Genomic DNA, 27,879 nt, shown 5'->3' on the forward strand with positions numbered 1-27,879 from the left:
ACAAAAACACAACAAAATTATTCAAACTTTTAAATTAAATTGAGAACGGAAAATACAAAAAGAACTAATTCAACTAATTCCGTCTCTGATACTAAAATAACACTGCTTTTCACCCAGTGCTATTTACACTACAATTTAGTATACTGACAGCAAGAACAGAAGACCTGGGGTTAAGTGGATTGAAAGCAAAATGCTAATACGGAGCTCTTTATTGACACAGCTAAATTTAAACCATCGAGTTATTGGACCGGCCACTCGATCGGACGCTCCTCCTGGTTCAATATTCCTCATGAAATCTGTGCCATTTTTCATGTTATTTCATTTTTCATGACATTTCAAGCATGGCCCTGTGTTTCAAAATGGTAACTAACCTCAGTCGACCTCACATCAGCGTCTAACTCACAAACAAGCGTGCACAGTGTAATGATTTATTTGAAACATGAAAACACGTACACATAGAAACACGTCTTAGCAAAACGGACCTCAGATAAGAGCACGATAGAGACTTAACATAAATGCAAACATCTGCAAGCAGCTTTTTTTCCGTTTTTGATTTCCTTGAATGGAGACCGAATCCATTCTGCCGAATCCATTCTGCCGAATCCATTCTGACTATCCTGACGTTGTGTTGGATGTTACGTGTCACTCCTGACAGTCTTTGACGAAACGTTTCCTTCAGACACATTGACAGCTGTAGGTGCGTTATACATTCTAATAAGACGGATTGAAGTCGATCCGGTATTAAAACGTTACAGCATATCAAAATACAGTGGCTATAAAAAATATCATTTCACTGTAAATCAGATATCTGAATCCAATCATAATCGTTGAACCAGCACATACATAAATAAATATCCTTTAAATGGGTTATAAATCTCAATACAAACTTGAAGTATTAATATAGTTGAATTCGACCCCATGCCTCCTAAGACTATACATGTAACTCTAACGTATGAATCTCATCACTCGTCGTGACTCGATGCCAACTCAGAGGCTCCGTGGTAGCGAGAGGAAAGTAGCGTTTCGCACTCTGGCCCTTGGCCTTGTTCCCAGGTTAATTGGCCCGTCCGCTGCATGCTACAGGACACTCTGAGTTCATAGTCATGAACGGTCACAAATGACCGACGGATGTATCGGCACGCGATGCCGGTGTCTTGGCTGCGTGTGATGCTCAGGGCTGCCGTGCTGAGCCCATACGGACCACAGCTGGGACGGGTGATCCAGATCTCCGCAGCTGTCCGGGTGAAGGCTGATGGTCTCGAGTCTTAGCTCGGCTGGCACTCGTTCTTGCTGCAGGTGGCCTGCCGCTCGATACGCCAGGTGCCCTCCTCGTACGTGCAGTAGCAGATGGTACATACGTCGATCTTAACCTCTCGGCCGGCCGGGATCACCGCTGTGTCCGCGTAGCAATTTGGCCCTGTGCACAGATGGGAGAGGTTGCATCAAATTGAGAGAAAGCCTGTTGAGATCTGCCAACACAACTGCAAGCCCTGGATTTGAGTGGCAGTAACTGTCATGGATCAAGCTGAAATTATGTCAACTGACCTCATGTAAGTCTTATGATGTTTTCAAGTTAGCAGTCAATCTAAGCACAATACTGTGACCAGAGTCAGTTCTTTTTCTGCATGTACGAGGCTGCAGACAAACAAAGAATTGATGAATTAAATATTTAAGAGCCAAATTATTATTTAGTTGATAAATTACAAAATCGCTTGACTCAGTTCATTCAGCTCTAGATGTGACAAAGGAACAATGTTGTATAAAGGTATAAAATCCAGGGTGTTATTCTAGTTGTATTTAGTATAAATTTGCTAAATTTGATCATAATATTTCTGCCATATAAACATCAAAAGTCAAATACTGTGTTGATTATAGTGACAATGTCACCCCCCCAAAAAACTTGACATACAGTTGATCCAACTGTATAATTCAACATAATTTTAACAAATAACCAATAATTTATTTCATTAATTAAATAATTTAGTAAAAAAAAAAAAAAGTAAAATATCAGATTTTTTTTAGAACACCATTGTTAATTTATTCAACATAAGCTTAAACCATATCTAACAGTAATGATTCTTGGTCAATTTTGAATCGGACTTGAAAAATGACTCTCAGTTCAGTGAGGGAGTCACTTGTGAACTCAGTAACAGCTCTAAATGATTCGATCTGTTTCATGAATCTTTATGAATAACTCATATCAAGCAATCACTTCATGAGAGTCATTTTTCATTGGTATTCAACACTGGTATGCACAAGATCGTATCTGATTAATAAAAAATAAGCCAATAAAAAGATATGCTACCTAGGTGCAGTTTCCAACTAATGATTCTTGGTTAATTTTGAATTGAACATGAAAAATGTCTGGCAGTTCAGTGAGGGAGCCCTTGTAAACCCAGTAACAGCTCTAAATGATTCACTGAATCTGATTCAAACTGTTAACTGATGAATCTGTTATTTCAAATGATTCATTACAAACAACCAGTTCATAAAAGTCATTTTTCATTGGCATTCAGATATGCTACCTAGGCGCAGTTTCCAACTAATGATTCTTGGTTAATTTTGAATTGAACATGAAAAATGTCTGGCAGTTCAGTGAGGGAGCCACTTGTAAACCCAGTAACAGCTCTAAATGATTCACTGAATCTGATTCAAACTGTTAACTGATGAATCTGTTATTTCAAATGATTCATTACAAACAACCAGTTCATAAAAGTCATTTTTCATTGGCATTCAGCACTGGTTTGCACAAGATGGTGTCTGATTAATTAAAAAAAAAAAAGCCAATAGAGAGATATGCCACCTAGATGCGGCTTCTGTTTAATGATTCTTGGTTAATTATGAATCGGCCATGAAAAATGCTTGGCAGTTCAGTGAGGGAGCTACTTGTAAACTCAGAACCAGCTCTAAATGATTCACTGAATCTGATTCAAGCTGTTGAATCTGTTTTTTTTCAAATGAATCATTACAAACAACCAGTTCATAAGAGTCACTTTTCATTGGCATTCAACACAGGTATGCACAAGACGATATCTGACAAAACTGAATATGGATGCACACAAAGCACTTGTCACCAATTGTGAATAGATTATAAATGATTCTTGCACATTTTTTGCCGCATTTGTGACAATTTTAGTTGCAGTGGGGATCCCTAATGCAGCTCACTTCATTGAGGCAGGGACATTTCGTCTTTGTCATGGTTGCTTGCAGGCAAGAAGACGAAGGCAGAAGAATAAATTCCAATATCCTCAGGTTTACTGAATAATCCAACTAGGCAGGCATACAGAGGGTGCAAAAACAACATAGCATAACGGTGACTAGACACCGACTGAACGTGAGGGAAGGGTTTATACAGACAACACAAACGAAATGATAGCTGGACACAAATGATAACAAACGAGGAGTGGGAATTCAAACAAAGGAAACAGGAACTAATGACCAACAAACTAAATTACTGTGTATGACAAAACTAAAGTCCATGATTGTGACAGTCTTGGCATCTTGACAGCATTCCTTACTGAACCCACAGATGGCAATCAGTCCTTATCACAATGATGTTAAATGTTTCATAGGACAATAGTACCTCTAAAGATGTTCACACTGTAGAGCACAGTTCAATATCAGGCCTTCCATAAAACATGACTGTACCATAACGTCATAGAGGAGTAATTGCTGAGCTCTCGGTGCACCATAAACATTTATCAAGCCGCAAGTGCAGACTCAAACCTTTAGTGTGCTAATCTACAAAGCTCTTCCATTGCATACATTTTTAACTACTCTTATGCAAATGCTCTTTCAAAATGTAAAAAATGTAATTCAAACGTATGTGCTTAAACCTGAATGCAGCTATAATGCTTTTGAGGACTTGCTAGAGAAAATAGTAAAGCTGGTTTCTGCAAATAGCTATTGATGAAACCAACACACTGGCAAATAGAAATAAAAAAGACATGGTATAAAATATAGGTGCTATAAGCAACGGTATTCAAAGCCATAGTACAGTGGCTTGTGCATGTGACACATAGAAAGCAGTTGTGTTCATGGGGAATGCATCCCATGTCAGTAAACAGCCATCCACATTCCTGTCTTGTCTTAACTGTCCTATTATTACTGTAAAGGCAAAAAGACCATGAACAAAACCAAAAAAAGAAAACATCCAACTACAGCCAGTGGATGATAGATTGGCACTGCTATGCCACACCATGCACTGGACCATGCAGGTCTAAAATGAATCATCAGGACAAACACTAAATGGCTTGTCACATTCGGAGGCATACGCTATCTAGAAAAAGAGAATTTGTCATGACAAACTCAGACACTGGCTAGACAAAACCTTGCTTGAAATGTTTTAACAGTTTGAATGTATGGATGAAAGGCTTTTCACTACAGGACAATCAAGTCTGATCAATTCGAAAAAATAAAGCCTACTAAGTCAGAACAGCCTGAAGTACTGTGCTGAGTTTGGTGAACACAGCTTGAAAGCTCTAGCAGGAATTAATGGCATTTTACACCGTACACGATGGGTAGCAAGCTTTGCATTCATTTGCCTTATAAATGATTGGGGGTGTGAAACAGGGTATGATACGGCTTGAGCCCCATGCTAGAATATGTAAATATTGCATTCTGTGCTGCATGTAAATGATAGCTAATAAAGCTAAAGGTGAAGTTTATGTCAAAATACATTCTCTTAACCTATTTTATTGTTCATTGGCTTCTGTAAGTAGGCCATTTCATGGGTTTATCTCCCCCAAAAATGTAAACAAGCCTCCCAGGAACCATCAAAACATTTAGGGTGATCCGCTCATATCTGTCAATCTCTTTCTAGCTCAACCAATAGCGAGAGTTTGGGGCATGGTAGCAAGCTGAACAGAAGAAATTCAGATTCTGATATAGAATTGCAAGCCAAATTTTGAAGACTTGCCCAAATATGCAAAGACAGACAAAGGAGTAAAACAAGAGTAAACATTAGCGCTTTTGAGATTTGGGTTTCAATGGAGATGCCAAAATTACCAAGGTTCTTTTTGAGCAAAACTTATGTTTTTGTCACGTTATCTCTTTACTGACAAGCCCCAGATAAAGTAGTAAGATATTGTAAGGATTTGAATAATTGTAATAGCGTGATGAGTGTAAGGGGCAGTACAAGGGGCAGAGTACAAAGGTTGTTTGAAAATATGCTTTATTTTTGTAATTGTGTGGTGGCACCACTAGCTGTCACACTAGTATCCATACCAATTGTGACTCTGGACAACAAAACCAGTCATAAGTAGCACAGGTATATTTGTAGCAATTGCCAACAATACACTGAATGGGTCAAAATTATAAATTTTTGTTTTATGTCAAAAATAATTTGGATATTAAGTAAAGATCATGTTCCATGAAAATATTTTGTAAATTTCCTACCATAAATATATCAAAACTTCATTTTTGATTAGTAATATGCATTGCTAGGAACTTCATTTGGACAACTTTAAAGGTGATTTTCTCAATATTTTGATTTTTTTGCACCCTCAGATTCCAGATTTTCAAATAGCTTTATCTCAGCCATAATGTACATTTACAACTGCGTGTTTGCTGCTTAAAAATATGGGTCAATTTTCACACTAGTCTGAACAACAATAACAGATGGGCTTATTGAAAATGCACATTCATTCTCTGCCAGTAGATGGCACTTGTAGAGACTAGTTTTTGTTTTTGTTCCGTTTTTGTTCAGACTAGTGTGAAAATTGACCCATATTTTTAAGCAGCAAACACGCAGTTGTAAACGTGAACCGGTGGGTTGACCACAAGCTATGCCTTCTAAAAATCTAAAAAACAGATTTTTTTATTAATATAGCCTATTAATTTATATTTTTGACTCATCCCTTTTCTTAAAAAAATGGTTTAAAGGCTAAAATGTTTATCATTTTATAAAATGTTTTGTTTTTGTGAAAACCTGTACCTAAATTGTAAATCATGCCTTGTAAGTCATGTCATATTTTAGCACTCCATAATCAACTTTATTCATATAAACCATAATTTCCCAACAACAAAATTGTGGCCAGTTGAATGCTGAGTGGCTATTAACTTTGGAAAACCACAAGCCACAGCAGTTGGTGTACAAAAAAGTTAATGCCAAGCCCTGATTTGGTGTGAACATTTGCTGTCCAAAATCACTCACTCATTCACTACTCCCTATTATAGTGATTGCCACTATATAGAAAATCAAGGAATAGATTTTGTACATATATGGCTATTCTGCTGGGAACTACTGTACATATAAGAGCTAAATACATTATTAATACGCAGCAGCCATGAAAGATGAAAAATATGATCATGTGCAGTGTGCACACCAGCAGGATACTTGCGAACGAGCTTGGAAAGCTCCGGCTGCCTCCATTCCGTTGATAATAAACCGAGAACATGCTGTGTAAAATGGCTTTTATAGTCAGAATTTTTCAGTGGAAGTTATAGTACTCTTCAGCAATGAGAAACTGCTGGAACAGGCTACAGGACTATGCTGAATTTGGTGGATGTAGTTAGGTTTAGAATTTAAATTTTAAGTCTCAGGTTAGAAATAAAAATAAAAAAACTCAAAAAAATAATAATGCCTTTGTCAAGCTAACAAAATTATTACAAAAACTATGCCATTAAAGATAAATGCTACCTAGGCGCAGATTCCATTTACCTTACTTTTTTACATCCCCCAAACAAGGATGAATTGGTATTCAGCCTCTAAAAGACATTATCATAGAAGATGGAAGACTACATAAAATGAATGCGGGCACATCAATCATCTTGAATATTTGGCCAATGCTGTCAAGACGTCATCCAATCCATATTTATAATCATTTCAGAGCAAACACTTCAAATTCCTGCCCCCAAATATCAAGACTGTGGAAGTAAAAGCAGCTGGCACAGCTGATTCATCGTGATGGGTTATATCTCAGATCACCCTATGGCTCTGTACTATATGTGCGTTAATACTGCTGCCATGTATGTTTAACTGTTACATAACAGAACATGATTATGTATTGTCGCATTATATGTGATCATTGGTACACAAGGGGGGGTAGAGAAAGTTGAAAAAGGAGGACGAAGAGGATCGGGAGGAAGATAAATGGGTTGGGTACACAGCAACAAACAAAACAGCAGTGGAGCAGTACGCATGCTGCATTTTTGGCAGTGGAGAGGAGTGTTTAATCACGCTGAGCAGACCCTTATCCTCGCCGCCTATTAAAGCACTGCTGTAGAGGCTAAATTCAAGAGAGAGCACCATTAAAGACTTTGGTCCATTCAGAGATGAATTGCATTCCCCATGGTACAGTGGTAATTGAGATAAAAAGCAAAGGAGGAGGAAAGGAAAGCTTGGATCCTGAAAATGACATGATCTTTTAAAGCTCATTAGAGATGATGCTCTCTGAAAGAGCCGGGATCACAGCTCACACTGCTCTGAGAATAAGTAAAAAGGAAAGCCCTCTAATGCAGTTCTTTAGTACGTATGCATTATAAATGCCATATAAATTTACTTACTTTTGTGGAAATGATGGCTGGGCTGGGATGGATGGAGAAGATATACACAGATTTGCAGGGGTATATTTTATTCTGGAAGTGCCAGTGGATGGACTTCACAAAAACATTAATGAACAATTTCAACATTCTCATAATAAGTCACACGCTATGCCGTATGGACCAGGGTAGTGTTGCACCAGTCGTTTGTTAGTTCTTACTTAAAATGGAACATAAAGTATACACTAGGGGCTTAGTAACTACTTTATTTGATTGCACCATTTGTTCTTAAGAAAGAATAGCTAGCATGTCATATGATCTCCGTAAAATAATGCAAAGTGGAATAATGACGTTTACCCTGAGTGATCCAATAACTGTCAAATGTGTGAGCAGAATGTAGTGAATTTCAGTTTATTCTTAATTATCAGTATATCCCTGATCCTTGAACTTCTTTTGCCTCAAATAAAAAAAATTGTAAAAATGTTTACCATATTTTACCATTGAAATATGATGCTACATAAATGAATAGCTTATATGGCCGATATAATATGGGTGATATAAAGCCAATATTGACACAAAATGCACCAAAAGTGCTCTCCATAATGAAAATGAAAATTTGCTGACAATGTTCTCACCCTCAGGCCATCCAAGACATAGATGAGTTTGTTAAGGACACATTATTATGACTTGCGGACTGGTATTTTGGCCAGAAGCAACAGGTTAAGTGTAAAATGTCTTAATGATGTTTGTGTTTCTCACAAACATGCAGCTGTTCACTTCACAAGATGATAATAGATTGACGAGTCATGTGTATTACTTGTGGATAGTGCTGGGCAATATACTGGTTTAAACAGTAAACTGGTTTGAATTAAACACACAGTATGAATTTGAAAAAAAAATGGCATACCATGGCTACCAGACAGTGTCGTGAACTGAATGGGGATACCTATTACCTGCATACTCTTCTGACTAATGGCTGGAGAACTTTTAGAACTATTAATAACACACAACTAATTCTTTAACTGGACATGAACTGTAAACGGCCGTCAACAGAGCGTGAAATATTGGAAGAAAATCCTAAATACTGAATTGGGGTGAGGGTTTATGTATCTCTGAGGGGGACTGACTGTCTTCAGAAAAATTAAGATGTTATTGTTTTTTCATCTAACATCCATTAATGTAGTATTTAAAAGCCCAGCTCTGCTTTGTTTAAAGCGGTAACCAAGGAAACGCTGCATCACTGCTGTTCCATAAGCACCACCTGCTGTCAGAGAGTGAATTTGCGCTCTTCTTCAGCCCATCTGCTGTTCGTTTTGTGCAGATATATTTTATGCAGTATAGTTTATCAAAGCTAAGGTCAGACCATTCTGTTTTTGCTTCAGATTTTGAAATTATACAATTGAATTTATATTAACTGTTCATACTACATATAGCATGTTTGTTTGGATCGTGATTAAAATGCAGTGATTCTATAAGTAAGAATCCTAAAAAAAAACACGATACAAATTTTTGTTTAAACTGACCAGCACTACATGTGTATTATTGTGATGTTTTTATCAGCTGTTTGGACTGACGGCACCCATTCACTGCAGAGAATCCATTGGTCAGCAAGGGATGTAATGCTACATTTCTCCAAATCTGTTCCAAATCTTAGATGGCATGAGGGTGAGTAAATTTTCATCAATTTTTCTCGTTTTTTCACATTTTAAAACATTTATTTATCATGATTGATTTTATTAGACATGTACAACACAGACCAATGTACACAGAGGAGTGCTTTTTAGGTCGGGTTTGTGTTGAAGAGCCACTAACCAAGTAATTTATTCACATAATGTTCTCTCTCTTAATATGTAAATGAGTGTCAATGTCAACATTGCCATGTCTTAAGAATTGAAGTATTATGCAATTGAGTCAGTTTGCTATTTCATTCCAACCACTACTCCTTCTGTAAATATTTAGTTTATATAGAGTTCAACATTTCAAGTTTAATGGTGCAATGCAAAAATATTTTATTAGTGTGCATGCAGTTACTTTGCATCAAAACTAGGCTTAGCTGTAACTTACACACAGCTGGTGCAACCGGCCCCAGGATTCTTTCTAATTTGTTGAGCTTTCATGTATGAGAAAGATGCCTTTAACATAAATGCATGGCATTTTGATTTCAGACATCTGTTAAATACATACTTCTATCTGTGAGGTTTGCTTTTCAAATCCCGTTCTCCTACTTTCCTGCATCTCCTGGGCATAAAAGACTGGGAAAATAGTGTTTCAGGAGAATGTACAGAGAGCTGGAAGTGCTGTGAATATAAAATCACTGTCCTCTACTTCTCCCCGTCAGTATCTCAGAGAATCAAGCCCCATTACAAACGGATAAAACCATCAGCGCAACAAATCCGGGCAAACATATTTCTCCAGAGGAAGAAAGAAAAAGAAGAAGTATTTGAGATGCGCTGAGGCCTGAAAGTGATTTCTAGGGCCTCTCTTAAGCCCCCATGAATATTTCTCCCTCCAATTCTTTCTTTCTTTTTTTTGGAAAATGCAAGTGATCCCTTTCTCCCCCCAGCAACGTGGATTTTCAGGGCTTTCGGCTCATGCTCGAAATGTTTATTGCAACCTCCTCAGATTAGCAGTGACCCGAGTGTCTGAGCCCTTCTAGAAGAGGGCTTGTTTCCCTGTACGTTGCCAAGGCAATGGCCCACATGAGAGGAGGTCGACAAAAAGGAAAGGGCTGCAGGGAAATAAAAAGCATCTCTTTCTGTTTGTAACACGTGCAAGGTATTAGTAGATATTTTGATTCACCTCAGTGACTCTCTTTTGAGTTCCCTAAAAAGATTCATTTAAATTCATTCACTGATTTGTTGACAGATTCTTTCAGCTGGTTAAATCCATATACCAGTAGGTGTTAGCATAATTTTATTTATTTATTTTATATATCATTTATTTATTCAAAAATCTTCACCCCCTTTCTGTCTTTGCTGTGAATGCAACTGATTCACATTTGCAACTAAACGAACATGACCACCTTGTAACATGTCGCAGTTTTAACTTTTATTCAAAAGGTTGGAATGATGAGCAATGACTGGTGGGTAAATTTCCTTCTCCACTGCCTTCGGAGAGCACTTAAAGGGATAATTCACCCAAAAATGAAAATTCTGTCATTAATTACTCACCCTCATGTCGTTCCAAATCCGCAAGACCGCAACTAAACGAACATGACCACCTTGTAACATGTCGCAGTTTTAACTTTTATTCAAAAGGTTTTGAGTGATGAGCAATGACTGGTGGGTAAATTTCCTTCTCCACTGCCTTCGGAGAGCACTTAAAGGGATAATTCACCCAAAAATGAAAATTCTGTCATTAATTACTCACCCTCATGTCGTTCCAAATCCGCAAGACCTTTGTTCATCTTCGGAACACAAATTAAGATATTTTTGATGAAACCCAAGAGCTTTCTGACCCTGCATAGACAGCAATGTAACTGAAGCTTTTAAGGCCCAGAAAGGCAGTAAGGACATTGTTAAAATAGTCCATGTGACATCAGTGGTTCAACCATAATTTTATGAAGCAACAAGACTATTTTTTACGAGAATACCACAACTCATACATACCAAGGCTTACACAGAACAGAAGAAATTGCTGAATAATTATTATTTTTGTTTTATTTGTGCACAAAATGTATTCCCGTAGCTTCATCTAAAATATCTTAATTTGTGTTCCAAAGATGAACGATGGTCTTATGGATTTGGAATGACATGAGAGTGAGTAATTAACGACAGAATTTACATTTTTTGGTGAACTATCCCTTTAAGGTCAAAGACAACGCACCTACAATGACTCGTTCAGTGCCGATTTGAGTCGTTCCATGAGCCTTTGAAAGAAGGAAAACTGTTATGCTTTTTAAAAGGAGATACTTCAGTGAATGAAAAAAATATTCATTGTCAGAGCCAGTACATGAAAGTAAAAGAGAACTATTTGTTCACTTTAAAGATTTGCTCACTTGTTTGTTCAAAAACACTGATTCATTCACAGCACCTAGGCAGTTATGTGTAGCTTTATAGTGACTAATTGCATGTGGTTAAAGATTATATGACCAGTTGATGCTGTTTTAATTATCACACAAAAATTCCTTATAAAAGCACATTTATCCTTACCTTAAAGAGGGTCTTACATCTTTGGGAGTTTGTGATATTGATGCAGCTTTCTCTCTGAATCTTAAAGCAGCAAAAAGCACTCAAAAGAATCACTCAATGCCAAGTTTCTTATTTACTGACAGTCCCTCAGTGAGAGAAAAGAGCTATGACTGAATCGGGATGGTTTTTTTCACCCCGTTCTTTTTGAGTTCCAACATTGCAGCTCCTCACAGATGTTCTTTGATATTCATGAACAACTGCCTGGGGTGGATATTAGCAATAGCGTTCACTTTCATCTCTCCCCATGGCACTTCCTCAAGTGTCTCCCAGCATACTCCTCCAACAACAGACCCAGGCAGCGCTCTGCACGGGAACATGATACTTCATTCAGCAGCTAAGAAAGAGGTGCTTACCTCTGCTCTTCATGAGCAACAAATAGAGATATCAGCCCTCGTGACTGCTTTATGCACCCTTTGTGCTTTTCACATGTTAACAACCACTTAAAATTAATGAAACTGTGGCTAATAGGATGAAATGTGCACCGCAGCCTTGAAGATGTAGGTGGCCTTGCACTGTTTACTGCATTTTTTGCAAGCTGCTGACGTTGGCCACAGATGAATCAGCTCAATGATGAGGCGTTCTAATGACCGAACAAATTGCAAGCATTTACGTCTTTTGAATTGTGTGCTTTCTGTGACCTGAGCTAAAACAGTCGGAGGGGGAGGCTTTTGTTGCCCCTGGGTATGCCGTGGTGAGCGTGAACCGAGCACAAGATTATGATTATGAGAGAAATGCTTGCAACCCATTTAGAAATCGATTCTCCTCACTGCTTCCCCATTCAGTGTCAAGTCTGCCAACCAAAATGAAGACGACAGCCCCCATTTCTGCTGCAGCTATTATCATTTCATCCCTCAGACACCACATTTTTCTCAAAGGAAAATAATTATTTCACTTTCATACAAAGGCGCAGTCAATCAGATGGTAATTGACTCTTAATAGTACCAATTAAATAATCATTCTCCTTCTGATTTATTGGACAAGTCACTTACACAGAAAGTTGAAAAAGTTTTGTTTTGAGCAAGGGGTCAAGTTTTAGCTGGTTAACAATGCTCCTTTAGCCCTTGCTTGTAGATACATTAACTGATGCTGAGAAGCATTTTTTTTCCAATGACAGCCATTTGAAATCAGCTGTGCATTCTGATGAATGAAACTTATATAGCACTAATATATTAGTATTTTATTGTGCCATATCTTTTTTTTAAGGGCTCTTAATGGTGTAAATTGGATTAATATCCATCTGTTACTTTTGACGTCAGGGCATAGGATAGTTTCTATTGAACTGCCCATCCATCCAACCAACCATTAAAATTTGTGGTCAGTAAGATGTTTAAAAGACATCGCTTATGTTCACCAAGACTGCATTTATTTGATCAAAAATACAGCAAAAACGGTAACATTCTGAATTACTATTACAATTTAAAAGAATTGTTTTCTATTTAATATATTTTAAAATGTCATTTATTCCTGTGATGCAAAGCTGACTTTTCAGCAGCCATTACTTCTGTCTTCAGTGTCACATGATCCTTCAGAAATCATTCTAATATGTTGATTTCTGATTTCTTATTATGATCAAGGTTGAAACCAGTTGTGCTGCTTAATATTTTTGTGGGAACCATGATACATTTCAGGATTCTTTGATAAAAAGAAAGTTCAAAAGAACAGCATTTATTTAAAATTACCTTTTTGTAACATTGCAAATGTCTTTATGGTTTGCTGAATAAAAGTATTAGTTCCTTTCAAAAAATTCAAAAATCTTACTGACCCCAAACCCTTGAACATCCATCTGTAAATCTTTAAAACGGTCGGTACCGTGGGCAGCGTGCCAACATATAGCACTGTTGCGCTGTGGGCGTCCCAAGTTCGATTCCCGGCTTGTGGACCTTTCCCAATCCTGCACCCTCTCTCTCCCCCACATCACTTCTCGTCACTCACTACACTGTCCTATCTAAAAAACAAAAATGACAAAAACAAACCTTATAAAAAAAAGTTTTTTCGTTTTGTTTTGTTTTTCAAATTTCCAAATATGGCTTTAACAAGCCATCATTTAAAGCTGGTCTTGATAATCATTACTTTTTGAGTCAAAATGTACAATTATTTGAATTAATTTGAATACTTCTTCCTTAAAGGGGTCCTATTATGCTTTTTCACAATTTCAACTTTAGTTAGTCTGTAATGTTGCTGTTTGAGCATAAAAACGGACCCCTTTAAATTCAAATTTGAATTCAAATTCTGCAGAGCACAGCCCTGGCATTCTTGCGGTGCTATTAGCCCATCATCATTGGCATAATGTCATTTTGGCTCCAGAGTGATCAATCATGACATTTCTGGCTCAAATGACTGGCCCTTCAGAAGTGATTCTATGCCCGACTTGAAATCATGTACTTCCAAGGGGTCCAGTGTCAGTCGTTAAAAAAAAAATGCCAATGGCCTCCTTGGTGTTCTCCTGTCAAACGCTAAGTTTGTGTATGTGATTATCATCCTCATCAGATGCCATGTTAGAACTAGTTGTCACAGCCGGCACCCATCCTACGGTGTCACCGCGCAAAGCTTTGAAGTCTTATTTTTTGAAGAGTGCAAATCTCATGGGGTCAGAGCATCTGGCTGCTTCTTGCACTGCATCTGTGCAGGAGTCTTTGTACCTCAGACATTCACAGCAAAGCCTCAGAGGTGCCACCCATTGCACTCGCGTCTCTCTGTGATCCACCCCCACAAGACATGCATAGGAACCACAGGAAACACAAACAGAGTATTAGAGTGATTTTATCTATCGAAACAATTCTGAGATGAAATCAAATTGCAGACTACCTGGCAAGCGCGACGAAGCCGAGACGAGCCACGGTATTACGGCATGCCGTGAAATCACTAGGCGGCTGTAATCTTGTGCGTTGAGCAAAAATGTTTCCAATCCATCATAAAACCATACAGCTTGACTGCTTGAGTGTGCACATACATTTGTAAAACTGTTTGAATTCACCACGGCATGACTTGATGAAATTGGCCCGCTTTTGTTCCTTGGATTCCATCTCACAGCCAAACACCAACTGAGATATTTGATCAGGGAGTCTTGGCAGCATCTCAGCAAATGCCAAGATGATTCATTTAAACATGTGTGTTCTTTAAAATAATTGCCCCACATCGCCCTTCCCCCTATTGTCCACACTACACTGAGAGTTTAGCTGCCGAGTCAGAGATCCCTTTACCAAGTCATCATTTATTTTCTGCTGAAGGAGGCAGCGTGGCTGCCGGTGCCATATTAGATCAGGATCCAGGCGTACACAAGAAGCAACAGTCTTGGACATGCTGTCTAAAAGCATCTCAAACAGCTCTATATAACCCACACTGATTCAGAAAACTTCTCCCAAGACATTGTAATGTGTTCCAATCACAGAACACTCACACACTAACCCGAGGTCACCGCTTTTCTTTCCTCCCCCGCCTGAAAAACAGTCCTCTGGCCAAAAAGAGAACAACAGCACGCACAAGGCAGACAAAAGGTCTGTTCAGAAACCTAGTGAGTTGCCTCGCTGTCTGCTGTCTACATAGGCAGCATCTAAACTGTCATCACACAAATAGCGCTCCTCATTCGACTTTCAATTGATTTCATTAACACATGCTGCTGTAACCCCTCTCTCCCGGGTCCTCACCGCCACACCTCGTTCTTGTTCCGAGTGGGTCTCGAACCCGGGTCTCCGTCATGGGAGGCGGACACACCAACAAGGAGGCTAAAGACTGTAGCTTCTAGCGTCAGTCGCTAGTGTGTCTCTTGAGATCAGGAGAGTGAGGTTTACCTGCACAGCACCTACCCGCTGGCCTCCGTTACATTCACCCACCGAAACCTCACTTCCATCCGGGTCACGGCACCAATGTTACCCCTCTCCCCCGGGTCCTCACCGCCACACCTCGTTCTTGTTCCGAGTGGGTCTCGAACCCCGGTCTCCAGTATGGGAGGTGGACGCACTAACAAGGAGGCTAAAGGCTGCACGCTCCTACCCGCTGGCCTCCGTTACACTGCTACAGTATACTAACAGCACAATACTACAATAAAATAATTAATTTGACATATAACAGGTGGCAAATGCAGGTCTACGCAGAAACCAAACGATAAACTTTATTTGATGAACTTTATTTTTAATGAAGAGCCAGACCACATCAGTAAGAACATGGTCCTTTGTTCACTTAATTTTACCGCGGATTCGTTTACAAACAAGGCACAATTCGATGCGGGATTTTCAGAAAGACTGAAACTAAAAGACGATGCTGTGCCAACTATATATATGTGGCACCACACCAGTGTGAGTAACTGTTTTTATTACGTGATCACTATTGCTTTGTCTGTTATTACAGATCGTTTGATATGTACTGAGTATTTATGCATTTTTAACCTACTATAAATCACTGTAGCATCCACCAGTGAAGGATGTAGGCTGTCAAACATACACAACTGTTAGCCAATCGTTAGCATTTACTTCCGAAACTACAATAATTAAAACACCTATTCAAAAAGAGCGTTCCGATGAGGGTGGTTAAAACAGGACAGAAAGTAGCCTATTACTTCTAAATTATGATGTTTTTTTATGTAAAAAGCTTGATAACATTATAAGTGGACCTCAAAAAACAGTACACAATAAAAAACAAAGGCAGTTCATCACCCCTTTAAAGCATTTGGTATCATTAAGTAACAATGAACAATACTTTTACAGCACTTCTTAATATAGAACAATGTTAATTGTAGATTTTTTTTTTTTTGTAAAAAGTTAATAATTTTATTCAACAGTAAAATCTAAAGTGACAGTAAAGACAAGTTGTTAAAAAATTATTTCAAATAAATGCTGTTCTTTCGAACTTTCTATTCATCAAATAATCCTGATTTTAAAACATGGTTTCCTCAAAAATATTAAGCAGCACAAACAATAAGTAACAATTAATTAGTAATAATATTTCACAATATTACTGATTTTACAGTATTTTTGTACGTATATCAAATAAATACAGCCTAAATACAGTCAAAAACACTGTACCAACCAACCAATTGTTGTTCATTATTAGTTGTTCATGATAGTCAATACATGACATAATATTAAGAAATCATATTTATTGCAAAAAAGTGTTACCATTTTATAAATAACTTTTCCATACCGAATGAACATTTTGAAAAAAAAAATCATTGATAATCAACCTTGTCCCCCATCTTGGATATGTTTTGTTTTGTTTCAACACATTGCCTTATAGGATTGCCTTCTCTGCAAAGAATACATGTAATGCTCTGCCTAAGAATTCATCTAAAAGAAGGTATCTCAGATTCCTCGTGGAACAGCCTTCTTGTCGGGAGCGCACCGAACATCTCTTAAAATGCTGCTTCTGTAGGCAGCTCACTAGATTTTGTAACAGAGCAAAAAAAAGGCTGCCGTGCAAGGGTGCTTTTCATGTCGAGTGGCTTTGAAAATACTTCCGTCTCTGCAGCGGGCGCTTTGACGAGGGAGTGCATTTATGTACCTTATACTTCTGTATTTGCAGCCAAATGGAGGAAAAAAACATGTGTAAAAGTTTAATCATCTGTGCCCTAGGGCTGGAGAAAGCAGACTGCAACCGAAACACCTGCCTGTGTTAATCACCTCACCTCCTGGAAACAAGCAGAGCAACTTTGCAGGTTCATTAGTGCTATTGCTGTCTGAATAATGCATGCCGGCAAGTATCTTAAACAAAGGCCTGCAGACAAATATGATCTCCTTGGGTTTGCATCACCTCACTGAAGTAAAATGGCTATCATAGAACAATAAGATGGATGCACACGTAGGCCATACGAGAGGCGGTGAGATCTGCGGCTCTGTGCATGCTTTCTGTGAATTTTCTTCATGGTATGGTAATTGGGTGAAGTGGACAGAAGTCTCTGTGGTCATTTTACAGAAGCGATTCTAACCTACCTCTCTCTCGCTCCTGGGGGACACAGCGGGGGTTCTGCGGTTCAGGGGATGGCGGTTTGAGAGGTATGAGGAGGAATAACAGAGAAAGGCTGGAAGAACACAACCACTTACCGCTCTTACACACTGGGCAGCACTGGTCAGGCTCATATTCCGGATCAACACACTCGGTCTGTGGGCAAGCTGACACAGAACACAGAACCTCTCCACTGGGCTCACAACGGCACTTCTCGCATTGAGACACCTGGAAGCACAGGTAGACGAGAAACAAAACCTTCTGTAGCGACCTTCGTTATACTATTACAGTCATCAGAGGAAGAACAAGCGCTCTGATTTGTGGCGTGCTTCTTTGAGGGAACTGATGAGTGTTCAGTTTAATTGATGAGCACGCTCATACAATCCTGCCAATCACAGCACTTGGGAGTATATTAACAATGCTTACCTAATTTCTTCTGGCAATTCCTCTGGCATTGCTCATCTCCCTTCCTTTCTTTCCATATTTATGGGTCCATGGGGAAGTCTGAGTTGTGCCTTACGCTTCAGCACATTCATTATGGATGAATGTCAATACATGTTTACTTTTTTGAGTGATTCTTCAACTACAGGCACTTTTAGGTCCCGAGGGTTGATTTTTATTAAAACTTTCCCCCCCATTTTGTTACACGAAGGTCATATTAAAACTACCTTGGAAACTTTTCAGCGTGCCTTCATTTATATTTGCTATTTTTCCAATGTCTTTTATATATAGATTTTACCCTCTTCTCAGACCCAGCCTTTTGATGTTAAAATATAAGAATCCATTTTATCCAAATAAAGTGTGAAACATAAACCATTTCTATTTTTATTGTGTGTAAACACTTTATGATACAGTTCTATTTGTTCACAATCAGGAAAAAAAAAACTAAGTGAGCTAACAATGAAAAATACTTCTAAAGCATTATTATCTTAATGTAAATATTAAAAATGTATGATCAAAAGTTGTATCTGTTAATTGTATTTAATGGACCTGAGTTAACATGAACTAACAATGAACAGTTGTATTTTAATTAGCTACTGTTAACAAAAAATTATAAATACTGTTACAAATGTATTGCTCATTGTTAATGTTAGTTTTAATGAACTGACGTCAACTAATGGGACCTTATTGTAAAGTGTTACCAATGATTTATATATTTAAAATTTTACATACTTAATGATTTTTCCTCAGCTGTAGCATATTTTCTATCACAAACAACAAATTTGCCACTAATAATTTACCCAGCGTGTGAAGAAAACCTTCAAAGTCCAGGTATATATCACTTGTCAACAGAATATTAACACTTTACGTAAAGCCTTTATGTAATGCATTATAAATGGTTATTAAAGGGTATAATGCATTATAATTATTCATAATGTGTTTTGTAATACATTATAGCTTGTCGTAAATAATTAAAACTGAATTTAAAATGCATAGTGTAACAATGATTTGATAAGTGTTATTGGGGCTGCATCCGAAAACTGAAAAATGCTGCCTTCAGAGGACACATTCCAAGGTAGGGAGGCATCAAGGCACATCCAAATCCAAAGTTAGCTTCACCTCCTGTCTCATGAGATACCTTCATCTGATCGATTTTTGAAGGCAGGCTAGGCAGCATAGATGTATCTTTCGCTGCCTTTGATATCCCACAATCCTGTGTGTTCCATTCAGTATTATAGTAATTAAATATCCGTTTAGTTATCACCAAAACTCGTTCTATTTTATTGTAGATCATTAAACAGTTACACTGCCTGCAAAGTCATTGCCTGATAAGGCAGCAAGGCAGCAAGTCAGCTGCTTAGTTTTATGGATGCAGCCAATGTATTACAAAGCATAATTAATGCATTAAAACTACTTTTATAATGCATTATACATAAAGGCTTTAAGTAAAGTGTTACCCGATATTTTTTAACAGTTGCATTCTGTCGAAGTATGCAAAAAATCTGGAAGTAGTTTTAGATGTCTGTATCTACGATACATAAAATGTTAGCTGTGAAATTAGCCTTAGTAGGGGAAAGAGTCAGCCATTTTTTTCCATTAATGTTTAAAATGTCATTTCCACCACCATCATTTTCATGAATGGTGATTTCAGATGTGGTGGAAATTATGGTTCAGTGAATTTGCTGTGATTCATATTGTTGGATGGACATTGTTAGAAGACAAATTAAATCAAGTAGCAAGTACAAAAAGGGTTTAATTTTAAAAAATCCGCTGCACCCAAAGTGCCCATAGTTGAAGAAACACATGCATTTTATGAACCTGAGCCGAACTGTATTCATGTGATAAATTCAGAGTCTTTCTGTCACACAGTGGATTTCTCAAGCATTCATGTGACTCTACAGATGTCTCCAAAATCACATACTGTATATATGAACAAACGATCAGTTTTGCTCACTGCTTCTTCTCTGCTTTCACTGCTCTTCACTGCTTTTAAAATACAACAGTCTTTTCTGGCATTAGCATTTCTGTAAAAAGAACCTTCTGCACACAGTATCTCCTGAGACAATCTTCAACGAATCAAACAGAGGACAATGTGTCACCTCCAATTGTGATGAAAAATAAATAAAAATTCACAGGGGGTTTCTAAAATTGAAAAGTTCAGCAGAGGCGAGCACGGATTCATTCAGCAGCTCCCCCTGAGAGGCTCGCATTGTGGGACTAAACAGATATGATACCGGGACTCATTTTGTTCTGCCGAGGGTTTAATTGTTACCTTTGCAGTCTGCATATGCATTAGGTGCGGCTGAGCAGAACCAATCAATTCAGCGCTCGGTCATTACCACTCTTTGTGTAAAGCGCTTATGCTGACTTCTGCATTAATAAATCTCACTGCTCGCCATAAAGCTCAGGTTTTTTGGATAAGGACTCCAATGACACAGGAGGAGGAACCAATGCAAATTGAATCAAGAGCATAAGCTGTAGAAGCAGCTAATGGCTTTGGCTACACTGTGGGGCGAGACACGCAGTTCAAAAAGAATCATTTGAGCACCTGCTGCTACTCTGAAACCGATGACATGCGTTTTTCACTAAAGGCAAAATTAGAGAGCATCATAATAGGGCCTTACAGGGAAAAAAGGCCTGTCGTCTTCTCTTACATAACAGCCTAAGCAAGATAAGTCACCATTAGTTTCGCATAATAACTGAACTCTTCACACTTTCAGAGCAGAAAATGCAGGAAAAACAATATTTTATCTTGTTCCGAGCCTCGTCCCTGGGGAGCGACTGGGGCTGAGGAAGAGTGATGGATTAAAAATGAACAAATGTGCAATTTTGAAATTTCATTTTTGGCTTGCTGGAATCAATATATAATCAAGACATGATGTGCACATATTAGATTTCTTCACCTGGACAGAAAACTCCACTGGACCACAAAAATTCAATTCCACTCAATAATGAACAGAGATTCATAGGAGTAAAGATCTAAACGCAAGGACTTCACATAATCTGCCATAAAATAAAGGTCACTCATGGCCCTCCTGACACTTTTGAATACAGATAAAAGAGAGGAATAAACCTAGTTAAAGCTGGCATATGGATAATGAAGTACTTAATGTGTTGGGCTAACCTTAAACTCTTCCAGAGACGAGTAGATCTTTCCTCGAAATTCACAGTAGTTTTTCTTCTCTTTGCACTGCGGGCAGCACTGGCTGGTGTCGACGCGCAGGCAACGAGGGTGAAGTTTTGGACACTCTGGTTGGGCGCACAAAGGACCCTCATCTGTGCACAGGCATGGGCAGGTGGAGGGTCCCGGGGTGAATTTCTCCCCAATGGCGAACACAAACCCCGTTTCGTCCATGCAGCCTTTCCCCCTATAATCGGGGTATGCATACTCATCAATCGCATCCAGAGAGATGTTGGCCTCTTCCGTTGGTGCCTCTTCGGTTTGCTTGAGCGATTCTTGCTCACCCCAGGCTTCGAGGGTCTTGCCTTGAAGTTTGGACCCTCGTCTCAATGAACTCAAGTTGGGTCTGGTCCTGCCAGAACTGGATTTGTTCCCACCCTTGATCCCCTCCAGTTCAAGATTACTCAGCTCCTCCAGACGCTGCTTTGCACCAGGGCTCAGCGCACCCTCCTTGGTCTGGGTCAGAACGCGCTCCAAGCGCTCTTTCTCCCCACCCTCTGGCACCGACACAATGGGATTGCCCCGTGCGCTCGTATACAAGAGCCAGCTAACAAAGATAAGTCCTGTTGTCATGGCAACCGAGTGAAGCATCTCGCTCCTCTCCACCAGCATAAAATGACGGGACTGCACCTGGACTCACATTACAATCCTCAAATTGCAGGTAGAGTCTAGTACAGCAGAAGCATCGTCACATCTGTAAAAGAAACAAACTGCAGAGTTCAGCACCATGGACAGGGGCAATGCAACGTTATGGTGCATTCAGTTCCTCCTGGGAAGTTTGTATTTATGAGTTTGAAAGTTGTAATTATGACGTGTTCAAGTCACTTTGGTTGGATCAATATGGTAGTATATTGATCCAATATGATGTGTTATTGCTTTTTATGTTTTTATTTGATTTATGAAGCTGCTGCTAATTGAACCGCCATATATCCTATTGTAATTGTACAATACTGTCATATTTTGTGCAAACAAATTTTCAACAAATTTTCCATCAATACAGATGCTGCACCCTTTGCATCCAACATATTTTCTCAATGACATGTCCCCAACTTCAAAATTGGGGGCTTAAAGAAAGTTCAGAGTTTTCCACATGTAATTACAAATTTGTGATTTTGTTCACGGTCGTTCAACTCATAAATTCAATCTTTCAGACATGACTTGAATGCATCATCAGTCAGAGAAGTTGGCTACAGCAGCTATCAAACAACTGACCCAAAATCAATTCTCTTAAGGAGTGCAACACTAGAAACAGTGATCTACAACACTCCTTTAAAAACCCCTGAAAGATTCTTCAGTCAAGCTGCAATCGTGCAGGCTGTAACTGATTCTGTGCTTCTGTAGATTTCATGAAAATATAATACGTAAATGGTATTTAACAGAAGTTTTGTTTTATTTAACCAAAGTTGAACAGAATATAAAGCAGACTGAAATAATAGCTACTAATTTTTACTAACAACTAATGAGCATAATCATTCACTGATTGCAATAAATTGACCAAATTTGAATAAGACATCTTGAATTGACCACAATTTGAATAAGCCACCATGAATTTGCAAGCATTGCATGTCTAAATGTTCCTTTTGCTCACAATCCAGTTTTCAACAATAGTTTTGTGGTTCAGACCCATTTACTGTCTTCCCAGTATGCACTAGAGTATGAATAATTATGATTGCATTGTGTGACTGTTTAAATTGCTGATGTTTTTGATTATTATTATTTTTATTTTTATTTTTTTGTCATGTTTAGTAATCTGTTGCCAGGACGGATTTGTTTCACTAATGAACAAATATTTGATTGTTACCCTTGTCATGTTTCATGTAGCATGTGCTGTCGTCTGTGAGGTCTTTAACATATTAAATTAATGCTTTTTATTTTATGAGTGTTAGTGTAGTGAGTGTTTATGTGATGTGGTCAACAGACAACAAGGCTTTGCTCTTAGTCACTCATACATTTCTCATAAATAAATGAGATGGATAATATATGTAAAATATAAAGAAATCTTCAGTTATGTAATCTAAATAAATTATTGTCACAATTACAAATTGTTATTTAGTACTAATAAGACTGATATTTGTTTTAATTCCAATTAACTGAATTTGTTTAACATAATTAATTTTTTTATTTGATCTATTTGCAGAATTACTCACATTTAAGGAGCTGATTTGATTGATACTGAATTCTAAACAGAGTTATATGTAATTTGTTGCCATAATTTTAAGTAAATGTAATGTAGACAGAATATTTCCTAAAATAGAAAATAACCAAAAAATATATAATTAATTAAATAATTTGTTTTCTCTTTTTTTTTGAAGGGATATACAACTTTCCCATGCTGGAAACATGTGAAGGCTGACTGCCTTGGGTGTAATCACATACCGACAGCAATCTTCCAATCACACCTCCACGCATCAATTTTCACGAGGGTGATGGACACGAAAGTAAATTGCCTCAAGGGAACTTGAGTCACAAGTACTTTAATAACTCCTCTATTCTCCGTCCAGCTAAGCGCAATCAATTCACTTCAATTGAATCTGTTAAATGACACGAAGAGGTTAATCGTGAAATAGATTTAGATGGGGGAAAAAAGGGATCGTGGAAAAAATATTTAAGCAACATCACACAAGTATGATTGCTGTTGTGCTGAATATCAGCATGGCTTTTATTATGCTATAGGCACAAGGCTGCAGGTTATCACAGCTATTAAAGTGACAATGAAACGGAAGTAGCGACATATCTTTTCTTATGTATTGTGATGTATATCCGAGTGTAGCGGACTATCGAAAAACAAACAAAAAAGTAAGGTGGGGACTTGATTCTGTCTGCCAGTTCTTTATTGGATGTTGAAATGTGGGCATCGAACTCAAAAGTGGAGGTAGATACATAGGAGCTTGTGGGGCGAAATGATTGTTGTTTCCGCTGTAAGGAAATAACAAGAAGAATAACATAGTGCAGTAAACGATAAAACTGTATGCACTACAAACCAGTTTGTTCATAATTAAGATAATACATTAAAATAATATGGTTAAGACACCAGTCTGCAATATCAAGCAGCAAAATGAGCTGTTTTGTACAGCTAAAAATAGCTGGAAGCCAATGACACCAGAAGCCAGATACATTAAATTTAACATGCATTTAGAATTTTCATTGCATAAACTTTAACAACAGCAGCCTGTCTGAACCACAGAAATGAATCTTATACTAAATTTACATTGTGTTTATACAGTTCTACAATTCACTTAGCCTATACACTTATAAGTAGGCGAATTAATATCAATTAACTTATGTTTTAGTCAAAAATTGGTCAGTTAATTAGTATATTTCTTTTCTGTCAACTAAAATAGTACCACAAGAACCCAAACCTCAAAGCGAACTGAAAACCGGACTAGAACCGGAGTGTAAAGTGGATCGGAGCGCTCAAAGCGCTCAGTCGGCTATGGTGGCCGAGAAGTGCAGAGCAAATCACAATTCTGAAAACAAAATAACAAATTACAAACGCAAATGCAAGTTTAAAAAACAAAATAAAAATTCAGAAAGCACAACAACAATTCAGAAAACATTATAACAAGTCAGAAAACACAATGACAAATTCGAAAACAAAATAACAAGTCAGAAAACACAAAGACAAATCCGAAAACAAATTAACAAATCAGAAAACACAACGACAAATCAGACAAACCGGAAAAGGTAGGTATAGTTTGAGACAGCGCCATTGGTTTGGGATTACTCACCGCTGACTGGACCAGACATCTGTCAATCAACGTATACAGGAAAATCTGACTTGTTATTTTGTTTTTGAATTTGTCATTGTGTTTTCTGACTTGTTATAATGTTTTCTGAATTGTTGTTGTGCTTTCTGAATTTTTATTTTGTTTTTTAGACTTGCATTTACGTTTGTAATTTGTTATTTTGATTTCAGAATTGTGATTGGTTTAGCACTTCTCGGCCACCGTAGTCGGCTCTAACTCCAATCCACTCCGGATTTCTCACTCACGAGTCGCGAGAGAAACCCGTTCAGAGCGATCGCGAAGCCTGAGAAAAAAATCACCAAAACCTAATTTCGGAAAACTCAATCCCCGCTACAGGTAAAATGACACAACCGCGCCTGGATTGGCGAACACCAAGGCTCCAATTTATTTAGTTATTTATTTAAAAACCCCGGTCGCTCGCTCCTTGTTCCACTTTGTCCGCCACATAGCCTACTGTAGTCCGAAGGCCGTGAACACAAACAAGCTTAGTGATACAAATAGTGAAATGTCCCAGTTATTTTATACGACGCTCGGCCAAGCATTTTATAAGACCGAAACGGTACAACTGTGTTACTGTTAAACAACGAATAGCTTAATGAGGGAAAAAATATCGAGGAGGGAAAAAGCTGAGTGGAAAAATATGACATCAAACAAGATGTACAATAACTCATGAAATGTGAAACACTCAATTTCAGACGAAAATTACATCATTAACTGTTAATCTAAACTTGCATTTAAGTATAAAAAACCATGCATGCAGCTATCCCAACTCCAGTCCCTGTGGACTGTGGAGCCTGTTGATGCAATGCACAGGTGCTCTTCACAGCATCATTTACATCCACTCGAAAATCACATCTTCGGCCTCACATTTAACCATAGAAAGTGTGACATCTCAGGTGCAAAATCATTTTAATAACTGAGGCAATCATTTGGAGTTGAAGCTGAGAATGAGAAAAAGAGGCGTAGATAAGGATGCGACACAAAGCAGATGCAAAACCACTGTCTGCGCTGTAATAGAAGCTATTATCCTTAATATTCACATCACCCACATAAGTTAATCAACGTAACGTAACCCAAAGAAAAAGCCTTTACGGAAACCAAAGATAGCGAGTAGTCTATCCATATCATACTTAACTCTGCGCCCGTGAATATCAGTTCTGTTCATACACGTTTAAGCGCATCGGTCATGCAGAACAGTATATGGACTCTTCTTAAACGTTTAACTGTAACTTTACAATGCCATTTAGAGGCGTTAAAACAGACTAGACGTCCATACCTGCATCTTTCCGTCGGTGTGGTTGATGTGTTGTGTAGATAGTTGTCACACAGTTGATATCGAGGCTCGTTCATCAGTCTCCGCACACTCCACATCACCTCACAACTGCACTCAGGAAATAGGAAATTTAGTGTTAATGGTGCCACTAACGAGGACGTCGGGGCTGTTAATGCTTCCTCAGCTCTTGCCGGGGAACTGAAAGAAAGGAGTGGACTCTTCAGCATCAGTGACAAAAAACATAAACCGGCAGACTTACGTCACATGGTGAGGAGTTTAATGAAAACAGCGCGTCACCTTTCTGACCACCAGGTGGCACATTCCCGTACTGGACTCACACAATTCACTGTGTGATTAATCAGTCGTTCACATTGTTTTGACAGAGCCTATCCATTCTCAGATCCGTCTTGAGATGTGCGATGAGTTTTCCAGATTGCTGTGTTTGCCTTGATCACGAGATTCTGAGGACAAAGAGACATTTGACATTTATATGTGCAGGTATAAAACTGATGAAAATGCACATGAGGATTGAACTTTTCTGCCACGATTTGTACTGAATGTAGTTGATTTTTTTCGGTTATGAATAGTGAAATCAGAACACACGCATATATGGAGTTTTTATGTGTATGTGATGATATTTGTTAAGCCTTTATCATAACTCTACACTTAAAGGCACAATATGTAAGATTTTTTTTATTAAAATATTAAAAAAAAACACTAGAACAGTGTTATATATTTTGCTGACTTGTGTACTTACATTATCCCAAATGTTTCGAAAAATGTTTAAATCCAGAGAAATAAGCAATTTTAACTAGTGACACGGACCGTGTCTATAGTGTCATTGTGTCGCCTGCCAATGACGTCATACACCCTCGATTTCCGGTTTTGTTTTGTACAAAACATGGAAACACCAAAGACGCTTTAATATATTATGCGTTTTATTAGACAGGTGACGACCGCACAGAGTAGCATTATAACAGAACTAAATGTATCTCGTATGATAAAACAGCGCTGCTTTACCCCACATACGCACGACCGGAAGCAGCGGAAGCGCTTGAAATTCACATTAGGCACGACTGTTATGACTACGTGGACATTACACTATATCACCCAAGGTAATGTAGGTTGTCAGTCTAGACTTAAATATAGAAAGAGACCTCACTCTGCTTCATGACATGTGACATGTGGCCAAGTATGGTGACCCATACTCGGAATTAGTGCTCTGCATTTATCCCATCCAAAGTGCACACACACAGCAGTGAACACACACACACCTGGAGCAGTGGGCAGCCATTTATGCTGCGGCACCCGGGGAGCAGTTGGGGGTTCGGTGCCTTGCTCAAGGGCACCTCAGTCGTGGTATTGAAGGTGGGAGAGAGCGCTGTACATTCACTCCCCCCACCTACAATCCCTGCCGGTACGAGACTCGAACCCACAACCTTTGGGTTACGAGTCCGACTCTCTAACCATTAGGCCACGCCTTCCCACCATACTATGATGTTAATAAATCTTTAATACATTAGCTCATCCATGAACATGATTTCTGCCTGAGTCCCGTCTGATTGCGTCAGCTGTGGGGATGAAGATAACAACTCCCATGATTCCCCACTCAGTCACGGCGTCATCAAACTA

General features: G+C 38.4%; 1 protein-coding gene across 1 annotated transcript; it reads right to left on the reverse strand.

Moving 5' to 3' along the window:
• Window positions 1-627: 627 nt before the first annotated feature.
• LOC107721217 (brorin-like) lies at window positions 628-26,615 on the reverse strand. The gene is made up of 5 exons (XM_016529111.1): window positions 26,545-26,615; window positions 26,251-26,445; window positions 21,172-21,922; window positions 17,705-17,834; window positions 628-1,417 (listed from the first exon to the last, which is right to left on the reverse strand). The coding sequence occupies exons 3-5, from the start codon at window positions 21,838-21,840 to the stop codon at window positions 1,266-1,268; spliced, it is 951 nt and encodes a 316-aa protein (XP_016384597.1). The 5' UTR covers window positions 21,841-21,922; window positions 26,251-26,445; window positions 26,545-26,615; the 3' UTR covers window positions 628-1,265.
• Between the last annotated feature and the right edge of the window lie 1,264 nt (window positions 26,616-27,879).

Source organism: Sinocyclocheilus rhinocerous, unplaced genomic scaffold (assembly GCF_001515625.1).
Source record: "Sinocyclocheilus rhinocerous isolate Xijiao unplaced genomic scaffold, SAMN03320098_v1.1 scaffold214, whole genome shotgun sequence".
Classification (NCBI taxonomy): domain Eukaryota; kingdom Metazoa; phylum Chordata; class Actinopteri; order Cypriniformes; family Cyprinidae; genus Sinocyclocheilus; species Sinocyclocheilus rhinocerous.